The sequence below is a fragment of the Aspergillus saccharolyticus genome (assembly GCF_003184585.1).
Source record: "Aspergillus saccharolyticus JOP 1030-1 unplaced genomic scaffold BP01scaffold_11, whole genome shotgun sequence".
Taxonomy (NCBI): domain Eukaryota; kingdom Fungi; phylum Ascomycota; class Eurotiomycetes; order Eurotiales; family Aspergillaceae; genus Aspergillus; species Aspergillus saccharolyticus.
In genome coordinates this window covers 773,766-793,510 of record NW_020290621.1, presented here as the reverse complement: position 1 = coordinate 793,510, position 19,745 = coordinate 773,766, and the positions used below count along the sequence as shown (strand labels likewise).

General features: G+C 50.9%; 5 protein-coding genes across 5 annotated transcripts; 2 read left to right on the top strand and 3 right to left on the bottom strand.

Annotated features, from left to right (window-relative positions):
• Window positions 1–7,132: 7,132 nt before the first annotated feature.
• Window positions 7,133–8,649, bottom strand: BP01DRAFT_338932 (uncharacterized protein; the record flags this gene model as incomplete). Its single annotated transcript, XM_025573340.1, has 3 exons — window positions 7,133–8,279; window positions 8,354–8,502; window positions 8,608–8,649. 3 exons carry the CDS (start codon window positions 8,647–8,649, stop codon window positions 7,133–7,135), a joined length of 1,338 nt encoding a protein of 445 aa, XP_025432334.1.
• Window positions 8,650–14,438: 5,789 nt separating this feature from the next.
• BP01DRAFT_422868 (putative nucleoside-diphosphate-sugar epimerase) lies at window positions 14,439–14,880 on the top strand. The gene has a single exon (XM_025579592.1). The coding sequence runs from the start codon at window positions 14,489–14,491 to the stop codon at window positions 14,861–14,863; it is 375 nt and encodes a 124-aa protein (XP_025432333.1). The 5' UTR covers window positions 14,439–14,488; the 3' UTR covers window positions 14,864–14,880.
• Window positions 14,881–15,408: 528 nt separating this feature from the next.
• On the bottom strand, window positions 15,409–17,000 carry BP01DRAFT_355994 (acyl-CoA thioesterase). Its single transcript, XM_025574838.1, has 2 exons — window positions 16,517–17,000; window positions 15,409–16,447 (listed from the first exon to the last, which is right to left on the bottom strand). The coding sequence occupies exons 1-2, from the start codon at window positions 16,751–16,753 to the stop codon at window positions 15,566–15,568; spliced, it is 1,119 nt and encodes a 372-aa protein (XP_025432332.1). The 5' UTR covers window positions 16,754–17,000; the 3' UTR covers window positions 15,409–15,565.
• A 447-nt stretch (window positions 17,001–17,447) lies between these two features.
• BP01DRAFT_391167 (mitochondrial 37S ribosomal protein bS6m) lies at window positions 17,448–18,234 on the bottom strand. Its single transcript, XM_025578058.1, has 3 exons — window positions 18,183–18,234; window positions 18,099–18,130; window positions 17,448–17,992 (listed from the first exon to the last, which is right to left on the bottom strand). The coding sequence occupies exons 1-3, from the start codon at window positions 18,204–18,206 to the stop codon at window positions 17,671–17,673; spliced, it is 378 nt and encodes a 125-aa protein (XP_025432331.1). The 5' UTR covers window positions 18,207–18,234; the 3' UTR covers window positions 17,448–17,670.
• Window positions 18,235–18,443: 209 nt separating this feature from the next.
• On the top strand, window positions 18,444–19,735 carry BP01DRAFT_355992 (glycine decarboxylase subunit H). Its single transcript, XM_025574837.1, has 3 exons — window positions 18,444–18,710; window positions 18,840–18,902; window positions 19,036–19,735. Exons 1-3 carry the CDS (start codon window positions 18,572–18,574, stop codon window positions 19,356–19,358), a joined length of 525 nt encoding a protein of 174 aa, XP_025432330.1. The 5' UTR covers window positions 18,444–18,571; the 3' UTR covers window positions 19,359–19,735.
• The last annotated feature ends 10 nt before the right edge of the window (window positions 19,736–19,745 follow it).

The following is a 19,745-nucleotide window of genomic DNA, read 5'->3' as shown; positions in this document are numbered from 1 at the left end:
TTTCGTCAAGGACGGAAGTCAGAGCATGGATAATGGGAAATGCGCGGAAGAGAACAAAAGGAACACACAATTCGATCCTCGAAGAAGAACCTTCCCACGTAGATGTGTGAGACGTCATTCCGCCTCTTGGGCGCGACGGTTAAGAGTAATTGACAACGTGTCCCGGGCGATTGAATCAAATTGGACTTATCTATCCATCGACTGGTTAAGAGCCATTCTTCGGCTGGCTAGACATTCCCGAGTCGTCCGGTTCTCCTTGACCCGCGAGAAAGGGATTGGACTTCCAAAGGACAGTGACCCAACGTATGTTTCGCCAAAGCAAGTTAGACGAGGCATCGGCCCTTAACATACCCGTCTTCTGACTGGCCTCAAAATCGCATGCGCGGGGGTTGGTTTTGTTCAACCTGACAACCTGGACCGCTGATCTCTGATCCTCCGTTCTTCGGTCACGGGGGTTTTCTACTGCGAGGGTGCATCGTAAGTGGAAGGGGCATCATCTGGATACCCTGCAGAAATGCACTATCGGCCCGAATGTGGGGTGAGTGGGAACCGCCTTGAATGCTGTCCTAGAAAATAATCAATCAGTGTTAAGGTTTGAGGCTTACCCCATTTTTGAACGAAAAGGCAGAATTAAGAGGAAAAGAAGACAAAGCACGAGTGGGCCAAGCTCTCATTCGTTGCTCGATCCAAATCATTAGGACCTTGGGCAATAACGAATATTGTCCACGATGTGAGTAGTAGTCGCTGGCTTTTCGTGTCTATGAATGGCTGCCGCCGAAAAATACCTTCCCCGTCAAGACATATTTCAACCAACGAATAAATAACAATCGATAAAGGAGATAAACCGTAGGGGGGTGAAAACCTAGCAGGGTGACAACTCACTGGGCCATTAATAGACCCTCTCATGCAATACCAGGCGGTTAAGATGACTTACGTCCTGTGTCCGCATCGGCAGATGTGCAACCATGGTCTGTGTCGAGTTTCAGCATGAGAAACCCTGTACCGGTATGCGATGTACAGCAAAGTCAGCTGCAAGCTCGACTGGCAGGCAGCATTTATCATCATTAGGATCTTTGTAAGCTCTCATTGAATAGGAAATACTTTTCCGATCGATTGAGGCCAGAGCAGATTTGGTGGTTACTGGACGGCGAAAATTGCGGTATTGTTTGGTCCTATTTCTTCCGCAATAGATTCCGTCTACAATATAATCCTTCTTCCTTGGCGTTCTGGCTCTCTCCATTTCCTTTTATGGCTCCCTGTTCATCTTCCTTTCTAAATTTGCCGTCGAATTACGTTTTCTCGCTTTCAGCCAACAGTTCTTATTTGAGGCTTCTCTCCGTCCTGTCTCGTTGATGGGTTGGGTCCTGTGACAAGGAGACCTCTGAGATCCCTGCCAGGAGCTCGAGCTGGTGCGACGCTTAATTTCCGTGAGTAATTTCTGAGATACCGGAATCCACCTCCGGCCGTGGGTTCGAGAATACGTGTAAAAACCCCTTTGCAGTCTCTCTCCCTTTCGGGCGATCGCTAGCGAGGCGAGGAAGCAAGAGTAATCTGAGCACAGACTGCAACGGAGGCCCCATCGAGGGTGACAGCAGGAAGCTTGTCTTGGCAGGCAACGGACCGCAGGCTATTGCGTCCGTCATTGTGCATCGTTGACAGCAGTGAGCCAGCTAACGGTTTCTTAGCGTTGAGTGTTCCGGGATGTTACCGGGACGGCCACCTTGCGGGCAGTAGGCCGCCGCTGTGCGGGTGAGGGTCAAGGCGGGCCTTGTGTACAGTAACGTCTGCCCTTACTGGAAGGTGAATGTTCCCTTATCTTTTTCAGTTCCGACCTGTCATGGTGGACGAAAATAGGAAAAAAAGAAACTGGAGCACACATCTTGTGCAATATAACATGTGATACCGCTGATGCTCCTGCGCGAAAAAGTAAGGAATCGGTTCCAGGTTTCATGGTGGTACCATGTTCTCCCACCGATATTTGGCGGTCTTCGGAAATACTCTAGCAGAAAGGGAAACGAAACTTTAGACGAGGTTGGCTCTTGTCTCTGCGGTAGTAGGCAGATTCAAGTAGCAGCTGTAACTCAATTGTAGATTGTGATCATGATATGCAGAAACCAGTTTTAGATGGTTCATCTAAACTCCCCCCAGCGCCATGCAAGTGAAACTCGACCAGACCAGATAAATAGACACGAACTCGTTGCAGCGGAATGAACCAGCAGGAGAGGGAATGGTAGAAAAGAATCTTGAAAGGAAGAAAGCGAAGAAAGAAAGAGAGAGATAAGGTGATGAGTGAGAAGACGAAGAGGTGGTGCGGTAGAGGAAGGCGCGGTTGCAGTTGTTGTAAGTAGTAGTAGTAGTAGTAGTTGTAGTAGTAGTAAGAAGAGGCCATCGGGTGGCCGTAGTCTGGTGTGCAATGCGCATAGCAGCAGCTTACTACCGCCGGGGAGGGGGAGGGGGGGGAGAGGATGGAGGCTACTGTATGACACAACCTCTGATCTGAAGAAGCTTCTTCCTCAACCTCAGCACTCCCCAATATCGCATAGGCCATTGCAGAGAATCTCTTCCTCCAATTTCCGCCGCAGCTTTTTCCCAACGAATTCGTACACTACTTAGCATTTTTTGGCGCAAAGATCACATCCACCGCTCAAGAGAATAAGTTTTTCATGAGGAGATTTCGCGCAACGGCCGTCCTTGCCGCCTTCTATCTCGGTTCTGGCCAAGTGTTGACCCGGATTGGCACAAGATGTGAAGATGTAGACGTATTTGATGTAGTTGCACATGGCTGTCAGATCTTAGCTTTCAAGGCTGGCGAAAATAGAGCAAGAAGGAGGGATGTGACTGGTCAGCCAAGTGGTAAAGGGTGAGATTTGAGATTCGGTTCGAGATGCCCCAGGATGTTGTTGGTTTCAACGGGTGGATAGGAAGATAATATAGCAGGATCTAGCACCAGCAGCCAATGATCAGATTAGACAGTTTGATGGACCTCTTGCTCGCAGACGGGTTTAGAAAGCCTTTGTTCATGGTTATAGGTGTGTTCCAGACCAAGTATAACATACTCTCTTTATAACAGTGGTGGTGGTAATGGTGGGTAGAGGAGGGTGTTTGCCCACTCTCAGCATCGGCCATGCGAACTAGAGCCCATCACAAGCCGGTGGTTGAGTAGTAGTAGAGGTGGTAACGACAGGGAACAAACAATAGCTCCATGGGACTATGGATCGTCTTTTTCTGTACACAAAAGATTATTTTTGAATTTTCTTCTTTTTTAGTTTTGCTTGCTCTCTGATTTTTTTTATTTTTTTCCTTTTTCCAAATTGCCCGAAGATGGCCTTATCCGGTCAATTTGCACCACTCGACAGTATTGTATCAAATCTGCCTTGATCTGCTTTGCGGTTTGTGTTTGGCAGTTTATTAGTATTGTAGGTACTTCCAGGAAAACATGCGTCTTTGCCTTCGTGTTTTTCCTTCTTCACTCCCTCGAACCTTTTGCCGTATTGCAGTTACTAAGGGTTGCGGGGAATTCGAAGTCCAGCATTTTCAACAATCTGCCACCTCTCTCTTCAACGAGTATCAAGATCTCAGTCTTGTAGAGCTGCCTGTTTGATCTCGGACCCGCTCTGTAGGTTTCCAGGGCCAGCCATACTTTGTCAGGCAAAAACGGCCCACGTTGGAGAGGGGACGACAACTGATACAAACACAGCGAGGCGAACCCGAAAGGTACTTGAGACAGGACCACCTGGAGAGGGATGGAGACAGACAAGGTTTAAATGAATCGAACCAACAACTGACTGAAACGACACAATCCCTGCAGAGGAAAACAAGAAGGAAAAGAAAGAAAGGGAGGACTTTCCCTAAATCCGGTGGGGCTCTGCTACATGGGAACTGGATTCTAGCGGCCAGCAGGCACGGCAGATAGCGTTCCAGCGCGATGCAAAAAGCCCCATCAGCTTCCGGACTGATCGGGTCGGGCAATGGATGATCGACGCGGTCCCTCGCAGCCGTTGTTGCTTTTTCCTTGCACGTGGCGCTTACCAGGATCTTTATGCATGGGCAGCATTGAGCCATCGTAAGCAAAATGCATAATTCCCAAGCTATGTATAAATGTTACTAGATAGTAACCTCTCCTGGGTTGCGGTTGAGGTGAATTAATACTGGTCTCAAAGTCCCATATTGCATGTCGGCAGAGTTGGTAGCGACTATGAGCGGATCTAAAGACAGGTTCTTTGGTGCAGCCAATGAACGAGATAAAGGATGTCATAAGTTCGAGTGGCCCATTGAGTGGCCTGGATTGGGCGAGCGAATGCAAGTCAATCAATCCCTCCCAGGTTTGCTCCGCAGCTCGGTCGGGGCCGACAATGCCCTAAATGACATCCATGTAACCTCTAATTCTATTTGTAGAGCCAATGACCCCGACCCTGGAGCTATAGGTTCATGAGGAGGAAGGTAGTTTATATCCAGATCTTGAAACCTGTGGGACTACCGTTGATTCTGGCGAAGGAATGTTGCAGGTATGGTCAAGCTGAATGGCAGAAGTCTGCTGGGGCCTGAGCACCGACCGAAGTCAATTCGAGGAGGGAAGGGCCCGAGCGGCTACGCAAGTCGGAAAAGGTTCAACTCGCCGGAGATCGAGCAAACTAGGTATAGTATGATGTCTACTGAGTAATTGTCAACTAGGGGAACAAAAGGTGGGGGAAAGAAGGTATCAGTAGGGCAATGTGTGGTTGACACGCAATAATGTGTTCTCTGTAGAGTTGAAGCTGGGAAGTGGTTTGTCGCCAATGGCCCCATACGCCAGATACTGTGCTGCAATTGGTCCTCGGGCCCGTTCCGACCGCGCTCTACTGTAACTCTACACCAAAGAAGTTAGCGCGCAGATAGTTGTAGATTGCTACCGGCGAAACACAGACGGGGTACGGGCTAATCCAAGCCGTCGTTCGGCCGAGGCGACAGGACACCTACTGTGTATGCCTGTCCTCTGTGCCCTGCAGCTACCATGCTCTGCTTCACCTGCTGCTATCTAGACGATTGGGGTGTTCAGAAGAATGCGGAAGCACTTGGCATTAGTGGGGGCGACCTAAATGATTTGACGACCACCGGTCACCCCTATAGCAGTCGATCAACCATAGAAATATCATCCTATGCCTGCTCAACTCAGCAAAAAGGGGGGCGTAATAGGAGACGGAGATCCAGAGTAACAAAGCAGGGGTTGGAGAGCAAACATTCCCCCGGGGAGGAGAGGGGAACAAAGAAGGTGGATTTGAGAGAGAAAGAAAAAGGGGTCAAGGCGGGTTTTCCATCTGCCTAGATAAGACGTTGGGGCTGGAAGTCTGGATCACGGCAGCCACAGGATAACAGTAGGTAGACAACTCAGACTCTCAGTAGGTGTAAACTCGAGGAATGGTTGGTCGTACCTGCGAGTCAGAACCACAACCGTTAAGGCAATAGCCCGTTCGGCATTCGCCGAGTTGGAGACAAGCTAAAATCATGGATGGGGCTGAGGCGGGGGGAGAAAGAGTCGATCGGGGCAGTCTGACGCTTCTCTTTGTCTCTTTGTTTGTTTAGTTATTGCCTGTTTGCTTTTCCATCGGCCAAAGCTAAGGGGAAAGATCAAGCAAGCCATTGTCCCTGCAAGGGAGGGGGGGATTTGACGGCCAACTTGGTTCCGGTGGGGGTAGTTGACCCAAGCACAACAAGAGTCCTTACTGTACACTGTACTGTACAGTGGCTACAGCTATGTCGGACATATTTAGACAGTCAGTCCGTATCGAGCTCACCATGTAAATAGCTATGTATGACTAGCTGCTGCTTAAGTATATTCACTTGCATGTCATAGGTTGGCTCGCTATTGAAGCGCGGGTTAGCGGCATGCCTTACCACCTAGAATCCTACTGGGATAGATGAAGGGCCATTTTGCATGTTGTATGCTTAAGCAACATCGCGCTTTGGGCTCAGCTCACCAAAAGAAACTGCCTATTCGGGGCAAGCTCGACCAGAATAGTACTGGTCCTAAAAAGAGGCATTGTACACAGTATTCACGAGTTATGTGCTTCAGACTCTTTGGAGTGTAGACTGGTGAAGCAGATAAAGGATTTTGAAGTCGAGCACATGGGTTGTTCCTCGAGACCAGCTCCTGAATCTTGGAATTGGCTCTGTTCTGTCTCGGACTAACATCGGATTTCATTATACCACCTAAGCTTTTGCACTTGGCGGGCGATCGAGAGATCGAGTCCGAAACCGAGTGTTTACGTCATGTCCTCCTTTCGAAATCAGTAACTGACTCATGGCCCGTAGGCAGAGACCAAGTCGCACCGGATCTCAATCACATTCTCACACACATCTACCGATGCCTGGACTGCAGAGTCCCTCGTTTCAATATTTTCCGGAACAGCCCCTGCATCGGTACAGTAAAAGAGGACTATCTACCAAATCAGGTGCGGATGTCTCATCAGCGCAACTCAACTGCTGAAGTAAGCAGCCAATCTCCTTAATTTAGATGACATTGCCTTGATGAGGAGATTAGAACAGACGGTGATGCTTCAAGGGAGGATTTCGGTTCGCAGAAGAATTTGTGGGTGACGATGAGCATGAAGATCGTCCAAGACCCATGGGATCCATTAGTCCGTATGCCATGGTAGAGCCCAATTCCGATGCACGGCCGGCTTTTCGGAAAGGGGAAGATCCACCATCGATGGATCGGATGTTATCAACCCATTCTGAAGCTATTAGCCGGAGAATTACAAGATTGCAATTTCCACCGAGAAATCCAAACTTACTGTGCCAGAGTAAGCCACTAAAATCTTCATTTGTGTGAGCGGCCAACTGGAGTCTAGCCCCCCGCCTTCGTCGTCAGCCAGGATGTAATCGGACCCTTCGTCCACTAGCTCCAACTCAGGTCTCATAAGCGTTGCCCGGGTAAGCGACAAGACTTGATTTCCGAAGTAAGTGGAGCAACGGATGAACATCTGATCCAGCGATTGTTTCGTGAAAGCCACTTGGAGCCCTTGAATGGTAGCAGCGCCCAAGAGGAGATGTTCGCCAGAGGAAAACAGCAAGAGGTAGGTTAAGTGAGACAGGCATTAAGGGAGAAGGATAATGCCATTCACCGCCCTCCTCTCCCTTCCAAGTACTAGAGCTTCTATTCCACGACCACCACGTCGTCACCATCCATGAAGCCATCATCGGAGGGGTCGTGGAGAGCATCCCTCTTATGATGCGGCATGTCCCCATCAACCTCCTCAACCGATCCGGTGGCCGTGGCGTACCATCCCTGGTCGACTGACTCCACCAGTGCTCTGCTTGCCTCACGAAGGAGTAAAGCGTAGCCCGGATTCTCTGTCTGCAAGAACATGCTGGTATGGGCTTTAATTTCATCTGCAGCTTTATCATTCACGGCTCTGACCCATCGGAGACCTAGATCCGGAAGCCCCGGGCCTTGGCCTCCCGCCGGAAGCGAACAGAAAGTGCGATCCTTGGAGCGTATAATCTTTTGGCTGAACGACGTATTGCTACGGCTTGTGTTCTCTACCAGTGAGCTCGCGTTTTCGCCCAAGCACGTATAGAAATTAACGCAGGATATTCCGCGGTCTTTTTGGACATCCACGAGCGAGGCAAGGCGCTGTCGCAATTCCGAGGAACGTGCTAGGCAGCCGACAAACACCAGGTGGGATGACACCCAGCCCCAGCCGTCGGTTAGTCTCTGACGCTGCGAATAAACTGCCGCTGCCCCGCCGGCTGCCAGAGCGCCTGCTCCAGCAAACATCGCGTACCGACCCCACCGTTGCCAGGAGGGCGTGGCCGCGGCGTCGTTAGTCGGAGAAGTCGGTAGGGTTTTTTGAGGTTCTCCTGAGCGATCGGCCGTTCTAGTTTCCTCTGAAGAATTATTACTTCCTCCAATTCCGAACAGGCCCGCCACCTCAGACAACGCGGTATATGCGGCGGTGGCATTCCGAAACTGTCCTTCAGCTCCATACGATACTACCCCGGGTGCAATGCCTAAAAATGGCGTATCGAATGCAAAAACCCCTTGAATATGTGGAAACATAAATGCGCCGGGGTTGACGGCAGCGTGCGGATCGGTACAAGAGTCAGGTGCACTCGGCTTGGTTGCGATGTTGGCAGCGGGTTTAGGTGGCAGAGGCTGCTCGGAAGCCAGTACGAGAAGTGTTTCGGCTGCCACAATCCCACCCATGGAGTGACCGACTAAGAATACATGGACTGAAGGATCCACGGTGGGAGAAGCTGTATGGTTGGCGACTTCCAAGTCGATGACCGTGTTTTGCAGCCTGCACGAACGATAATGGCTTAGTGGTACGTTTTGACGCAGAAATCAATTCAGATCGCATAACATGTGACAAACCATTCCCGAAAAGTGCTCACACACTCCTTCAGGTCGCCCCGAGTTTCGTACTTTGGGTAGACCGCGCTTGTCACTCGTACGGCCGGAAGGGCACGGCTGACCAGGGTGCGAAAATGCCTAGGAAAGTCTCCGAATGTATCCTCCCCTCCCTGCGGATAAATCAGCAAGACGGGTGTATACCTTGCGACCGACACACGTTATGCGCCCAGAACATATTAAGCGGGGAGGATCGCAGGTTTGGACACACAACGCACCTTGAAGCCGTGAATAAACACGATAAGCAGGGTCTTATTCATTGTGCAGTGCGAGGCTAGGTCAAGCAACTCATGGTCGTGACGAAGATCTGTAGAGAAGAGGAGCGAGTCCCGAAAATGGTTGGAAAGTGGACAACCTGACCCTCGAATACGGCCTCGGTCAGCAGAAAAGGCTCTCTACGTCATCAAGCAGATTAGGCACGTGATATCGACTGTTGAGGCACACTCACGTGGTTGCCTTATTCTCCGGGCCGGTATCAAAATCAAGCAATCTTCCACCAGCTTGGACATGATTAGAGCTGATCAACCAGTGTGACAGGAATGTCATACGATGCTCATCGTTCAATTCGTCAGTCACAGGCAAGCGCTGTGGTCTTGGTAAACTTTTGAGGCTTGCGCCAACCACCGCCATCGATCTGATTCCGGATCTCGATCTCGATTCCTTTCGTGCCACTTGAGGCGATAGTATGTCCCCGCTTCAGCAGATCAGGCTAAGAGTCCGAAGCGGGTCGTAAATTCAGGCACAACCTTCTTGCAACCTCCATCGGCACTGGCCTTGAATCGAGCTAGCTTGTGACTCCGTAGAGTGACTTTGGTGGTCCACTAAATGTTGACTTGTGGCCTGCTTAAATATTCTTATTACTATGCTGTTCACTCCATTTGAAGCGATCTTGAATGTGCCTATATTAGTCTAGTCAATGTGTGCGTAAATACCGCCTGCCAGCTATAGGACTTCAGGCAGAGACACAGTGAATATGCATGTCGATGACACCATGGTGATTAAGTCTTGCAAGGCAAATCCGTTTCTTCAAAGGAAACAACGCATCACACCTTTTCTGGATTTACGCTCTTTCACCGTACATTGCCAAGGCCCTAAATGTTCACCACCAACTCTAGAGGCGCCTATCTGATTGGAACAAGCGAGGAGCTTTAGAACTACGCTATCGCATCTGAGCCTTACAAGAGCGATAGGTGAAGGCATCTCCCTGGCCTACGCCAAATTTCACCCAGACTATGCGTGTTTGACACGTCACAAGTGTTGCTCACTTGCTACCTGCAGTTGTGGATTGCGACCACTGATTTCTGTCGCTCGGACACTCCATCCGGTGTGCTTGCTTGCAGGACTGCATTCCCGTTTTGACTAACAGCTCGTCAACCCATAGCCCCACAAGACTCTGTTCAATACAACCAGGAACATGCGCCTGCAAGTCGAGTCTCGATAGCTTCGACAGACCGTATTTCAAGGACAAGGGAGTGGATGAAACGATTGCTGAATGTAACAGGGGTGGGGTGTTCGACGCCGGCCACCCTGATAAGGCCTTTTACCCGCCTACTACTTAGTGCATAAAGGACATCCTTTCTTCTATATGAAAAGCAAATCATCTCACACGAGGTTGATGTCTACTTTGACTATCAGTCTCAGGACGGCATATCCCCACCGGTCTCTCCACCTGCAGACAAGCTTGTCGTACGGCAAATAGCTAATTATGATTTCATATCTTACCGACCCCTTGCTCTATCTTTTCACGGTAGTGAAAGCTTAAGCAGGCTTGAACTTCTCCTGGGAAATACAGGTATTGCCGTCTCCAAGGGTACCGAGACCCATTCCCTTCATTCCTACTGCAAAGTTCTCAAGCGAGTGGATCTGCTAATCTCTCCGATTCAACTTCTAGATCTCCAAATCAGTACCGGCGATACCGAATATTTCAATAATATGTCCAGACCAAGTGCGGCGATGGTTTTGCAATGGGAACTCAGGATCTGAGGAACAGGCCCATTGCATCCTTTAATCTTCTGAGGAAACAGGGATACTTCGACCTGATTGCTGCTTTGAGTGGTATGGCAGACGTTCCGCATGAATGCACAGGGCGCTTTTATGACGAGAAAGACTTGAGTCTCACACCGTTGCTCTGGGTCCCGCAGAGCTCGCAGCCAGCTACGAGAACCGGTAAGCTTTTTCGCAGCAGGGTGGGGATTCCGTCCAATGCGGGTATACACGATAAGCTTAGCAAAGCCATCGGAGCACTTATATCGTAACTTCCGTGGTTACGCAGGTAATCCAGAAATATAACACCGTCCTACTAGACTGCCATTCCAAGAGCCAAACCTTCCCTACTTTCGGCTCAATGCACGGATTCTTAGAGCTACGAACTCATTTCCCGGCAGGAAATCTCAAAGTATACTCAAGCACCAAAGGCGACTTTCTGCAACTACTCAGTTTGCCAGCTATTCGGACATCACTTTTAACAGTTCATGTCCCAGCAGAGGAGCACGAATCAGCTTAGTGCAAGATCATTATGTCACTAGGCATTCTGCTTCCAGACGCAAACATGTTGGTAATCAACGACTCTTGCATGCGTTTCCCAAAGGCTGTCAGACTGCCTTGACTCAGTCACGATCCTCAGCATCCTGGGAGCCAGAATATGGCGGATTCAACAGTCCTATGCCTAATCTCATTGACGACAAGGCAGATGCCTCCAGAATGCAAAGAAACGCATGGTCGCAGTGACCTACGGTGAAAGGCACCGGGAAGCCGATGTCGGACAGTAGAGATTAGCCGCCTAGAGGTGTCTGGCTTATAGACCAAAGCGTTTTCCTTAAAATCGTTTCTGTGTCTACTACTCAGAGAAAGACAAGATATCTTGCCGACTTCGACATAAGCTTCCCGCTTCATCCCGCTCCCACAACCAATCTGGAGCACTCATATAAGTTGCAGCGCGAACGAGGTGAGATTCTGTTCAAACGGGACTACTACCATGCACACCCTGTCTGTCTGCCCTACCATACCCATGTTAAACAGGGTGTGGGGTATAAGACCCTCGGACCAGGTCTTTTCCAGCTTCGTGATCTCGACTAGCGAGCGAACTTTTATCAATCCTGCCTGAGCTTGGTCGTACACGTGTATCTTGCAGACCGTCATTCGTCAGTCACGCCTGACGGCCGAATGAATAGTCGTTAGGCATGTGCCATCACGCACGAGAACACCGTGGACATATCTCACGACACTTGCACGTCGACCCGTTGAGCACGGTGGTTAGCAGCAAATATTTCGAGATGCCAATTACGATACACTAACCGTATCGATCGTCTCCGGCCAGCTTTTATTTTCTACCAAGCTAAGCACGTCCTAGAACAGTAAAAAGCTGGCTTCGGTGAAAGCAATTCGGGCGGCGAGGGTTATTCTCATCAGGTCTTCCAAGCAAGGCATCTATGGGATATTTGAAGCAACGGCTTGTACAAAATCTCTCTAATCCTCGGACGAGTGAGGAGTATTTGGACATCCAGCGTCCTTACCGAGTGAGCAGTGCATTATCCACCGACTGAGACTGATCTACTGGTTTGAATGCAAGCTAATTTTGAGAAGAGTGTGCGCGGTGACAGACTCACGAGGAGCAATAGCCCCTTGCTTTATCTTCATACCACTTCGAGCCGAGCTGGAAATCGAAACTTCTGGACGACAGCTTCTACTGAATATCCATGACGGACAAAAATGTATGCCAGTGCCATACCAGCTCTTCATTGATGGATTCAGCGTCTAACCCAGAGTGTAACGAAGTCAGATGGGAAAGCATCTCATCCCTGTCGGCTTTACTGCTTCAGAATGAGCGAAGATTCAAGTTTGTTTTCCATTGATCTAGAGCCGCATAGAGCAAATTGTGCTGAGGTGACTGCTGCTCTCCGAAGTCTAGCAGTCCTAGATCAACATATACAACTCGATATCCAAGGGCGTAGTACAGAGTCATTCTGTTCACAGCAGAACTTTAAGTATTCTTCCCTAACCGGCAGACGTCGATTTTTCGGTGCTCATACTCGAACGAATCACAACCACTGGATCTTTATACAAGTTGGGCGAGGGACCAACCAGAAGGACAGAGGTGCTGAAGTCATCGTGGGACCAAAGGACAGGGCACGCCCACTATTGACCGTCGCATCTGATACGAATCTGAAGGGAGAACGGACTGGCGGATTTGCTTGGAGAAGCGATCGGGCGACCCCTCCCAGAACCGGCCCCATCGACTGAAAACAGCGGTTCAACGTCAAGGTCCCGGTCGACAATAACGAAAAACGAACCACCGAAGAGGACACGGCCCATTATGTGTCGTTCATTGATTAAGCCATTCTATGGCCGCACTGAGCGGCAGGAGGACCCAGAGACCTATTTGGAGGACATCGACTTTGCAGCCGAGAGGACAATGCAGTAGACCCTTTAGAAAGCGGACCCAGCCGGGGCCATCCGCCGACACAGATTCTACTTTCAGCAGAACCCGAGAGATAGAGCAGAGGTGTGGTTCAATTCTCTCGGGTCAGATATCCGCGATGGCTGGCAGCTGCTCCAGGCCAAATTTCGAAGCCGATACAGGATTGAGAAGGAGGAAGATGCGACCAAGCTGTTCGATTTGCATCGACATTGCAGCATTGAAGCAGGGGCCCAATGGATCGGTCCGCATGGATGGAGAATATGGGTCAGGGTCTGTCCGAATCCAAGGGCCGGACAACCGGCCCCTTGCATTGACAACGCTGATGGTACCGGTGAAAATGAGGGCTGAACTACCCACATTAAAGGTTAGAGGATATTGACGAAGCCGTGCAGAAGATCATTGAAGAATCCCAACAAAAGATCCATGGGGACAATCGGTCGAGAAACTCATAGCCCCAGAAATTACAAATTTCGAAGGGTCACGGGTGCCCCCGGCGATGCTGGTCACTTGCTTCCTGACTTATGACTTTCTCCACCTTCCAGCTTCATCCTTCAATCCTCTTCTTTGCAGCATCCTTCGCCCAGTGAGGATCACGATCACCATTTTTCCAGTACAATTGTACTTGTGCAGCTTCCTCAAGCTTTATAGCTTCATCATTCTTGTGGGATGAGCCGAGCTAACCTCGACTGGTTCCATGTGAGCTGTCGTGTTACCTCATCTCTCACCTGCCATTTTACCTCACATAGTCTACCTTGACAGCTTCCCCAACATCCGTCCTCACACACCATGTTCGACCTAGGCGTAAGTCCACAAATGAAGGAATAAAACGAGAGATCCTACCGAAGCTTCATAAGAAGTGCAAAGAAGTCGTGGCAGGCCCGCAAATCAACGCGACATGGGTCAAAATCCTTTTCCCTCGTCAAAAAAGCCCCAGGCGGCAAGGGTAGTGCCGCACCCAAATTGAAGATATGGGTTACTGTCGGCAAAGCTGAATCAAAGGGATATTGCTCAGAATACTACTTCACAGCTAAGTATAGCATCGTATAGAAAATACTAAAGGTACTTACGTTGGACATATGTTAAGGGAATCGTGCTCGTAGATTATGGCTGATTGGACCAAGTCCCCACTCAGCCCTAAGAGAACGGTAACTCTGCATTGAAGTACGAAACCCCGCCTACTGATAGTCGGACAAGCACAGCACCTTCTTCTCTCAATCCGCTACAGGAAGATCCACCAGACTATCTTCACCCTTACATCATCAGAAGCAGATGACTCCAATGGAAGTGTGCCGCAAGAACTAAACCCATTTCCTGTTAGAATCCTCCCGCTCGGACTCGACCGGTGATCGGACCACGAGCTTACGACCGATTTAACCACGATCAGATCTCTTAGAGAGAAGGACTGTTTTTACCAGCAAGCGTCTCCGCACAATCACCACGTCAGAGGGTCTGTATACCCATCGAAGCATTAAGCCACCCTATCTCTTGACACATCTATTACCTCTAATCTTCACCCAACCGCACGATAATGAAGGTCATTCTCACCGGCGCAACAGGCTTCAAAGGATAAGAGGTCCTGTCCCAATGTATAAGCCACCCCTCCATCACTTCTATAGGTGCTCTGGGTTACCGTGAACTACCCGTCACCCACCCCAAGCTCGACGTCCACCGCATGACAGACCATGATTCTCCTCTCCTGGTCCAAACCGACGCTCTCCGCCTCTCTCCGAGCCGTAGACGCCTGTATCTGGACCCTAGGCGTGACTCCTCCGCGCGCTTCCGCTGATGACGAGGCCGTCCGTCGGGTGACACTGGAGTACACCAGCCAGGACGCCAAGGCTTTCAACGATGCGTTTACTGCTACTTCACGGAGCAAGAGTGTGATCGGGCAAAAAGAGGAAGCATCCGCCGTTTTTGGCCCCGGAAAATCTCGTTTCGTGTGTTTCAGCGGCGCAATGGCGGAGCGATATCAGTTAAAACCTCTTGATGTATACTCGAGACGCATTTTCAAGGCAAAGGGCACCGATGATGGCATGGCTCAAGAGCTGTCAACTTGACGCAAGCGGGAGACTCGGTAAGCTACAGCATAGCTGGAGGGAGAAAGATTTGAAAAAGCTGCTTCAGAAGCCGGGGCGAGGGGGGGTTTATACTCCCGAGTCCAGTGTATGACTTCCTAATTCGGAATTCCCGACAAGGCGCCTTCTAAACTTGAATATACCGAGCTCAAGAGGATTGGCCACCGGGTCAAGTAATGGAATTGAATGGAACAGCTTCTAACCGAATAAGAGACCAGGACTCACCCAGTCATGTCAATCAATCTTTGACAATGTAAGCCCGACCAGCGCCACTGACTTAGATGATGCTTGGCACTTGAAGTGCATTGAATGGGAGACACGCTTCACTTAGACATACAGTACTTGGGCCGCAGCAAGCGTGTGCGCTTGTTTGATTGATCGATGTCCTCGTGCAAATCCACAAATCATACGATACGTGATGATGCTCCTATTCAGGGCATAGAAGCAGGGAGCTTCGATGCACAGGAGTAGAGAAGATTCAACAGAAATGTGCTCTCAATCAGCAGAACTGTAATGTGAATCATGCTCGCAGTCTTGCTCACAAACAGTGAATGCCTTTACATGTACTGTACGAACGACAAAACGCGTCCCGACAAGCGCACATGTCTACTAGTCTACAGGCCTTGCATGTCTTACAGAACCATCTAATCCTTACAGTCACAATCAACACAGCGTCCCTCACCTCTACAACTTCTCCCTGTCCACCCGGGACACCTTCAACATACTATCCTGATAGCTCGTGGCCACTAACCGCCCATCGGGCGACCACAACCAACTCTCATGAACCGCACGATTGTCGCCCGATCGAGGCGTCCAGCCTTCCTGAACAAACCACTTCTTCGGTAACCGGTCCTCCCCTTCCACCCCCTCTGTCGAGTCTGCGTCCCAATCAACCATCCGCAATCCCTTCCCCAGATCATGAAACACAATCGTAAGCGTCAAACTCGCCAGCGCATTCCAAGCCTTGATCCCCAGCGCCCGCGGGATCAACAACAGCGAATTCTTATCCGCCGCATACATATGCGCACACGCATACAGGTTATCAAACTCCCCCTCCCGCTCCCTGCGCCTCACCTCCTTCACTCCCATCCCCGGACAAGAATCCCCCGGCGACCCTTTGAGCTTATAGTACGTCAACTGCCGGTACCTGTCCGGACACCGCCGCACCTCCTCCGTCTGATTGTAGCCCTGCATATCCACCTTCCTCGCCTCCAGCCCGGGGAACTCCCGCTCTGCGATCCCATGCTTCTTCCACTGCTCGCGCCAGTAGTCAATGTAAAAGTCCGCGTCGACACCCGGACTGACCTCAAAATCCTGCGGGTGCTTGCCCGCCAGCAGCGCCGCGTATCGCTCCTGCACGGGCGCCGGCTGATGCGCGAATGCAGACGCCGTGGCGGCCGCTTCTTCGGGGCGCTTGAAGCTGCACACTGCGGAGAAGCAGATTTGGCCTGCTTGGCGCGCGTCGATCGCTCGTGTGCTGTAGCTGCGGCCGTCGCGGAGATGGCGCACGCTGTATTCGTAGGGGATGTCGAGGCGACCCGGCAGAATGAATGTGCCGGTTATGTCCTTCAGGGGTGAGTAAGGGACCTGAATTATTGCGAAGGAAGGGAAAGAAGGAGAGAGTTTAGTACGTACGTGAATGAGGAAGCCCTTCTCGACGGTCTGGGAGGCGGCGTAGGCGGATTGCGCGTATACGTGGCCGCCAAAGGCTCGGTCGGCCTCCCCTGGTGGGTAAGGAGGTGCGAGGGATTGGAATAGCTCGATACGTTCTGCGCTGCTGCTGCTGCGATCGGCTGGTGGTGAGTTTAACCGGCGTAGGGACATGAGCTCGGCGAATGAGGATGGGCTTTCAGTGTAGGATAGTTTCAGCATTGTGGGTGCTGCCAGGGGGCTATGAAGAAAAAAACTGAGAGAGTGACCCGAAAGCCGATATGGTAGTCTATGTTTGTTGGGCTTGAGTCCGAATGTTTCTTGTCGCTAAAGATGAATTCTTTGATCCCTCTGGAGTGTGAGGGTTACGGCTGGTGCGGAGACATGCGACGGGCTCGATGAGTTTGGTATGTGCGCATGTGATGTGTTACTCTTGGTCGGATTTGCTGCTTGCAAAACAATGAGGTTCTTAAGGGTGTAGAGGAGCAAGAGCAGGAGGGGCTTCGCAGCTGCTGAACCTAATTTAAGTGTAGCTGACATGCATCATAACCGACGCATGGCGGAACTAACCTCGGCTGTAGATGCCGATGCGATATGCACACGGCAAGACTTGCGGCGTCTACTTCACAGAGACACAGATTCCACTAACATCAATCTATGTGCTCATGTTGCTGAGTCGTGTCTTATACATCTGTTCGATCCAATGCGCTAGTTGTCGACTACTGTAGCCCTGAGACATTGTGCTAAGCACTAGGCAGTACGTTGCTCGCTGGGGCTGAAGAACGCAACTAGCCCTGCTATCCCACCGCGACTCCGCTCACGACAGTCCCAATTTATGCAAACTCCTCTCAAGGATGAATCTCAGTTGCAGCCCATCAGAGCAAACTCAAATAAATTGATTCGCAATCTACATTGGCCAAAAAGCTGCCCAGTTCAGGTATATGCGCCAACGATGCTGATATGATATACAACAGAGACGAAGAAGCAGAAAACACAGAGAAAACACCCATCCCAGATATGATACAATAACGATTCAGACGCGTCGCGCCACAGGGGGGGGCTGAACCAAATGACAGATTCGCCCGCTTTATTTTTGTTCGTCGCAAACATCAATCACAAGTGCAAATCGATCATCTCCTCTATCCGCTCCAGGAGATCTGGTCGGTGATAGCACGGTATTTGTTCCACTCCACTTTGCCCTCCACGTGCCTCATCTCCTCCAGCTTGTCGCCGAGCTTGACCACGGAGAAGCGGATCATACGGGGGTCGAGTTTGAGGGTTCTCTGGACAGCCTCCTGGACGGGTCCCGAGGAGTCGAAGCGCATGATGAAGTGATGGCCTTCGGTGTAGCGGGCCTGGTGCTTAGTGGTGGGCTTGGGCAGTCGGAAGGGGCCCCAGTTGGTGTAGCCGCGGACGACGCCGCCGGAGCGCAAGACCTGAATACCCGCAGTACGGGCGATTCTGTTGGAAGCGTTAGAGACGGAGTCTGAGAGGCCGCATGAGCAATGCTACTGAAAACTGCTTCTTGCGGTAGGAAGATCATGAACAGGTGTCGATGAGTACGTACTCTCGGACCTCCTGGAGGCTGCCGGGGCGGACCTGCTCAATGTTAGCCACAACACTTGCTTCAGCCAGAATCATAGACACGTACAATTGCAATCAGCTCGTACAACATGGTATATGATGGTGGAGTACGATATTCTTTGCTAAAGAAGGGAAGGTGATCAATCGACACAAGCAGACTGAGCGTTCGGGGAACCTCTGAATTGAGCCAAGGAGCCAGATTTTTCCGGGCCGCGCTCCCGCACTCTGTCCATTTTCTTATCAGCAATCGGCTTGGCAGTCCGTTATCAGCGCGAGAACGTTAGCTCCGGGAAGTGCTCGTCATCTCCGTCATTAGCTTTCCCTTCACTTAGTATTTAACCTCTTTTCCTCCGTCCTCTCCCCCACAACTTACCCTGTCTTTCCTCCATCACCACGCACCACCACTTGCTTCAATCACTTCCCTTGCTGTTCCTACAGTCTCAATTGTCATTCACCATGTCTGCCTTCGCCAGTTCTTTCCGCCCTGTCGCCTCTCGCTTCCTGGCGCAGAAGCTCCCCGTCTCCGCCGTCCGCAGGGTGACGCCCGTCAGTTTCCCGCGGGGAAGTGTCCGGAGCTTCTCCCACAGCCCATTCTGTAGGCATTCCCCCCTGGAGGGCAGTATTGAGGGTGATGAAGCCCTCGCGCATGCTCTACTGCCTTGTCTTTGCAGAGAATAACCAAAATAAAAGAACAATCGTGGCTAATATCATCAACCGCGCGCAGGGCAATTGAAGAAGTACACCGAATCCCACGAATGGATCGAGCTGGCCGATAACGGCAAGACGGGTGCGTTGACCTTCTACTCTCTCTTACTCCTCCTCTTTACACTCCCAATATCCAAGGGCCAACACCCAAACCGAACGCGCCCCTCACCCTTCCTACCTACCTAACCCATACTAACCAACCCATTCAACTGCAGCCAAGATTGGCATCACCGCCTACGCCGCCCACTCCCTCGGTGACGTTGTCTACGTCGAGCTCCCCAGCGAGGGCCTGGAAGTCAGCGCCAACGAGCCCGTCGGCGCCGTCGAGTCTGTCAAGTCCGCTTCGGACGTGCTCTCTCCCGTCTCCGGCACCGTCGTGCGCGGCAACAGCATCCTCGACGACAAGGCCAAGTTCATCAACGAGAGCCCCGAGGATGAGGCCTGGATCGCCGAGATCGAGGTCTCCGATGCCGCCGAGCTGGATGCGCTGCTGGATGAGGCCGCATACAAGGCGCACGTTGAGGCGGAGGATCACTGAGGGGGCCCTGCTATGCCAGCCCCCAACTCACTCCCTTCTCGGAACGAGGGGCAGCTGTGAATCAAAGTGATGGGTTGAGGGCTGTGGTTTTTGTTTTGCTTTTTCCATCTGTTTGTTCGTTCTGAATTGCGTTGTGTTTTGCGGTTATGGGTTCCCTGTGGAATGGAGCCTCTTCTTTTTGCTCGGTATATGTCGCGGGACTTTATGCGACGATGATGATGGGCTAGGGTTATAGATGATGATGATAAGTATTGTGTCGGAGGATTGTTGGGATGGGTGATATCCGAGGTATGGATACACACTGTGATAGCACTAACCGGTAGCATTGCTGGTTTTACAATAGCTTGGACCTTGTATTCAACATCCAACGAAAGGGGTTAAATGATA